At 38.2% G+C, this 5167-nt stretch overlaps 1 protein-coding gene across 1 annotated transcript; it reads left to right on the plus strand.

Moving 5' to 3' along the window:
• On the plus strand, positions 822 to 1685 carry LOC109946498 (uncharacterized mitochondrial protein AtMg00810-like). The gene is made up of 2 exons (XM_020554558.1): positions 822 to 1019; positions 1149 to 1685. Exons 1-2 carry the CDS (start codon positions 822 to 824, stop codon positions 1683 to 1685), a joined length of 735 nt encoding a protein of 244 aa, XP_020410147.1.

The raw sequence follows: 5167 nt of genomic DNA on the forward strand, positions 1-5167 counted from the left end.
ACAATACTTTCACCTCTTCTTGCATCATAATCTCGAGGAAGGCGATCATCACGATTCACGTTCATCTTCAATGATCATGTTATGCATTATGATGCATGCTTTCACGATTCGTTGAAGCGTTTCACGATCCCAAAAACGAGAAGGACCACGAACAATTGCAAAATGTGCTTGGAGCACTCAAAATGCCCATTCAACATCTTTCCCTCGAAGACTCTTGAGCTGCTGCAAAAGTTTTGGCCTTTGGTCCTTGGGGGCATGGAATAGTTTTGACAAATGTTGCCCATGATGGATAAATTCCATCAGCAAGACAATAACCCATTGTATAGTCGTGACTATTAATTGAGTAATTGGGTGGAGGAGCTCGGCCTTATCGGAGGTCAGAAAATAAAGGAGAATGTTCTAAGACATTTATATCATTATGTGTTGGAAATCACAGTCATCACAGTCAACGCCAATCAAAGCTTGATTTGTGGATTGAATCTCAGTGAATAAATCAAATTGTAATTGCTGTAATTAGGTCCTAAAGTTTAGATGTTTGTCTGACAGTTTACCTCTTTTAGACTAGACGTACTCCTTTATAACCATGTATATGAGTTGTACAGACATACAAGAAAATACAGAGAAACCTTTCTCATTCTTTTCTCCATTATCAGTTTCTTTATGGTATCAGAGCTCTTGAACAAAACAGAACATGGACTTTATGCCCCTTACCACAGGGAAAACGAGCCATTGGGAGCAAATGGGTCTATAAGATTAAATATCGTTCTGATGGCACGATCGAAAGATACAAAGCCCGCCTTGTCGCCAAGGGTTATACACAAATGGAAGGTCTTGACTATACCGAAACCTTTTCACCCGTAGCCAAATTGGTCACCCTCAAATGCTTACTTGCTGTTGCTGCTGTGCGACATTGGTCTTTGCATCAATTTGACGTCCAAAATGCCTTCCTCCATGGCGATTTGGATGAAGAGGTTTATATATTGCCTCCTCCAGGCCTTCGTCGACAGGGGGCGAATATGGTGTGTCGACTTTAGAAGTCACTTTACGGTTTAAAGCAAGCATCACGCAATTGGTTCTCAAAGTTCTCAACAGCCATCAAACGAGCCGGATTTCAACAATCTAAGGCAGACTATTCCTTATTTACTAAGGTACGAGGTGCTTCTTTTACAGCAGTGTTACTTTATGTAGATGATATGATCATCACAGGAAACGATAACACCGCAATTGAAGAGCTTAAGAGATTTTTACACAACAATTTTTGGATCAAGGACTTAGTCCATCTAAAGTACTTCCTTGGAGTTGAGGTTGCCTACTCAAAGCAAGGTATTGCTATTTCCCAGCGTAAATACACTTCGGATATACTTGAGGATGCAGGTATGATTGGAGCAAAACCAACTAAATTCCCAATGGAACAAAATCAAAGGCTCACACCTTCAGATGGTGAACTACTCAAAGATCCATCACAATATAGACGCCTCATTGGTCGGCTTATATACCTCACCATCACAAGGCCGGACATCACATTCTCGGTCCATGTTCTCAGCCAATTTATGCAACAACCAAGGAAACCTCACCTTCAAGCAGCGTACCGTGTCCTACGTTACTTGAAGAAGGCACCAGGCCAAGGTGTCTTATTCCCATCACATGGTAAGCTGCAATTGAAAGGATACTGTGACGCTGACTAGGCAAGTTGTCCAACAACCAGACGATCCGTTACAAGATTTTGCATCTTCCTTGGAGGAGCACCTATGTCTTGGAAAAGCAAGAAATAATTAATCGTGTCACGCTCCTCAGCAGAATCAGAATATAGATCCATGGCATCTCTTACCTGTGAGTTAGTGTGGCTCAAATACCTTTTGCAAGACTTGCAGGTAACACACTTGCAACCAGCCCTCTTATATTGCGACAACCAGGCTGCTCTACACATTGCGGCCAACCCTGTGTTCCATGAACGCACGAAACACATTGAAATTGACTGTCACACTGTGCGTGAGAGAATACAATCAGGTTTAATCAAGACAGCTCATGTTTCTTCATCTCAACAGATAGCCGATATATTCACTAAGCCACTTGGCAGTGCATTATTTCATGCTCTCCTTCGCAAGCTAGGAACTTTGGACATCCACGTTCCAGCTTGAGGGGCCGTGTTGGAAATCACAGTCATCACAGTCAACGCCAATCAAAGCTTGATTTGTGGATCGAATCTCAGTGAATAAATCAAATTGTAATTGCTGTAATTAGGTCCTAAAGTTTAGATGTTTGTCTGACAGTTTACCTCTTTTAGACTAGACGTACTCCTTTATAACCGTGTATATGAGTTGTACAGACATACAAGAAAATACAGAGAAACCTTTCTCATTCTTTTCTCCATTATCAGTTTCTTTATTATGTGATCTTGGTAGCCCAAAGAAAGAATGCCATATCCATAGATCTTGAAGCCATAGCTTTGAGAATCAACAAAGGCTCGCGATGGTCTCCACGAGCATACACCCCTTATCATGCAATCGGACAATTTTTCCATTTCCAATGCTTACAATCGATGCTACCAAGCATTCCTGGAAATCCACAACTCTCAACTATTAATAACCTAGAAATATCCTCAAGTAATTCCCACAAAAAAATGTCAATAACCGCTTGATCAAACCTTTTCATTGATTCAATTGAAGTAGTTTCACCTATCTGCATATAATCATCGACAGCATCAGCTGCAACTCCATAAGCAATCATTCTCATCAAAACAGTGACCTTTTTTAAAGGTGATAAACCAATTCGACCAGCTCGATCCCTTTTTTGGGCAAAGTATGAGTCATAATCTTCTACCGCATTTACAATTCAAAGAAAAAGTGGTTGGCACATTCAGAACCTTCTTCGAAATTGAGTTGGAGAGTACCTAGGATTCTCAGCAAAATAATCATCATAGAGTCTTTGGTGCCCTTGTAGTCATCCTTTGTCGATATATCGGCACCACGATGTTTACTCATTTCTCCTTCCATATTCTTTTGTTCCTTTTGCAAAGCAACCACTTCCAATATTTTCGTCAGACTCTGAATCAACAAGATTCCAAACCTGTCGAATCAGAAGATGAATCGGAGAAATGATGAGACATGTTAGGGTTCTTCACAATTCACAGTAAAAGAAAAGAAAATTTTTTGGTATAAAAGAAGAATTGTGTTTGAGCACAAGTTATTTTTTTATTTATAGCTTTTTGAAGAAAATTAAATGAAAGAGGTGTGTTTTAAAAAAAATTGTTCAACAGTAGGAAATAAGTTGGAAAGAGAAAGAAGGAAAAAATTTGTATCGGCCAAATCATTCAAGATAAAGAAGAAAAAAATAAGTGAAAGTAACACTCAGCTGTCTTTAAAAAATAATAAAATATTTATTTGACATCTTGCTTTTGGAATGTCAAAAGTAACGATTGAACCTCCAGCCTTAATTCCACATTAGCTTTGACAATTCGGTTGGAGGTTGGAGTGATGTGAGATATTATTTCTTGCCGTTAAATGTCTATGTGGCACTTATCAATTGGAGATGCTCCTAGAGCATCCCCAAAGGAGATGTCAAATACCAAACATGAAATTTAAATTTGATGGCTGATGTGGCAATTTGACATCTTACACAATCTTACACTCCACCCGATATGTCAAATTAAATTATTATTTTATTACATTTTATTGTTGATTTATTTTTAATTAACAGGAAAAGAAAAGAAAAAATAATAAAATATTCATTTGACATCTTGCTTTTGGAATGTCAAAAATAACATCTCAACCTCCAGCCTTCATTTCACATCAGCTTTGACACATTGGTTGGAGTGATGTCAAATGTTATTTTTAGTCGTTAAATGTCTATGTGCCACTTTTAACACATCGATTGGTGATGCTCTTATAAATTATAACCGCAAAATATTATTTTTCTTTTATTACCAATAAAAAAAATATTTTTTTGATACTTATATACATATTATTTTAAATATTATGACATAGTATTGAGCACTAATATTGAATTTTATAGTTAAGTCCACACACATTTCAAAATATAGTTGCCTATAAAGCACAAATACTGGAATTGTGTCCTTTTGTGACCTATAGAGCACGAATACTATAAATTGTATCTAGAATCATTTCAAATTTGGCCAAGTGGCAGTGATCTACGTTTGCATGGAAAAGGTGACCTTTCCTGTTGAAATGATGAAGGGGCAGGTTGGCCTTACCTATATTTGATACATTCCTGGGAATGCGGCCAGTCCAAGAATGGATATACGGTAAAGATGTTTTGGCAGAAATTCTAGAAAAGACAAGGCACAAAAGGAATTTTAACAAAAGGGCTACTTATTTTATTCAGAAAAGTGTCGCCTGTAGGCTGTAAGGCCAGCTGTGGAGATTCCGTTTTGACGTAACGGTTAAGTGATCAAATGCAAAATTAAAACCAAGGCCACGTTTGGACTTTGGCCTTTTGGAAAACAGCATGTTCATACGTGCGGGATTAATCATGACTACGGCTTTTTGAGACGCATCGGATCATTGATAGTTCTGTCTTGATCGAGGCACCTCCTAATCGTTTGATTCATAAGAGAAGTCATTTTAATACCCAAACCTCCTAATGGTTTAGGCAAACAAACTGTATCCCATTTACCTAAATGAGTTTTATGATGGGTCTCACTACTTTCCCAAAGAAAACTTTTAGAAGATTTGTCAAGGTCTTCACAAAGAGCTTGAGGAAGCTTAGCCATCTGCATAGTATATTGAGGAATAGAAGAAGCAACAGACTGGATTAAAGTGATTCTTCCAGCCATAGAAAGCAATTGACTTTTCCAAGCAGAAAGTTTAGCTTGAACTTTAACCAGAACCCCCTTATACGTAGCTTTGGTAACCCTCCCTTGAACAAGGGGAACACCTAGATAATTCCCCATATCAGCGGATCTGGAGGCACCACAAATTAACTCAATTTGATCAACAAGGTCAGACTTAGTATTGGCAGATATGTACAACAAAAATTTCTCAAAATTCACTTGCTACCAAGAGAGCTCACATAACTCCTCAAGAAAATTTTTCATAACCATAGCTTGCTATTGAGACCCAAAAAATTCACGGTTGGGCCCGAATAAATTATTGGCCCAAAGCGATGCTCTATTAAGAAAAGACGTAAAGAGAAGTGCACAAAAATCCAC

This window comes from Prunus persica, chromosome G1 (assembly GCF_000346465.2).
Source record: "Prunus persica cultivar Lovell chromosome G1, Prunus_persica_NCBIv2, whole genome shotgun sequence".
Classification (NCBI taxonomy): Eukaryota; Viridiplantae; Streptophyta; class Magnoliopsida; order Rosales; family Rosaceae; genus Prunus; species Prunus persica.

Coding starts and splice junctions, on each gene's coding strand:
- LOC109946498 (XM_020554558.1), top strand. CDS start 822: ATGGAAGGTCTTGACTATACCGAAACCTTTTCACCCGTAGCCAAATTG. Junction 1,020..1,148: donor GTCGACAGGGGGCGAATATG/GTGTGTCGACTT, acceptor TTATTTACTAAG/GTACGAGGTGCTTCTTTTAC.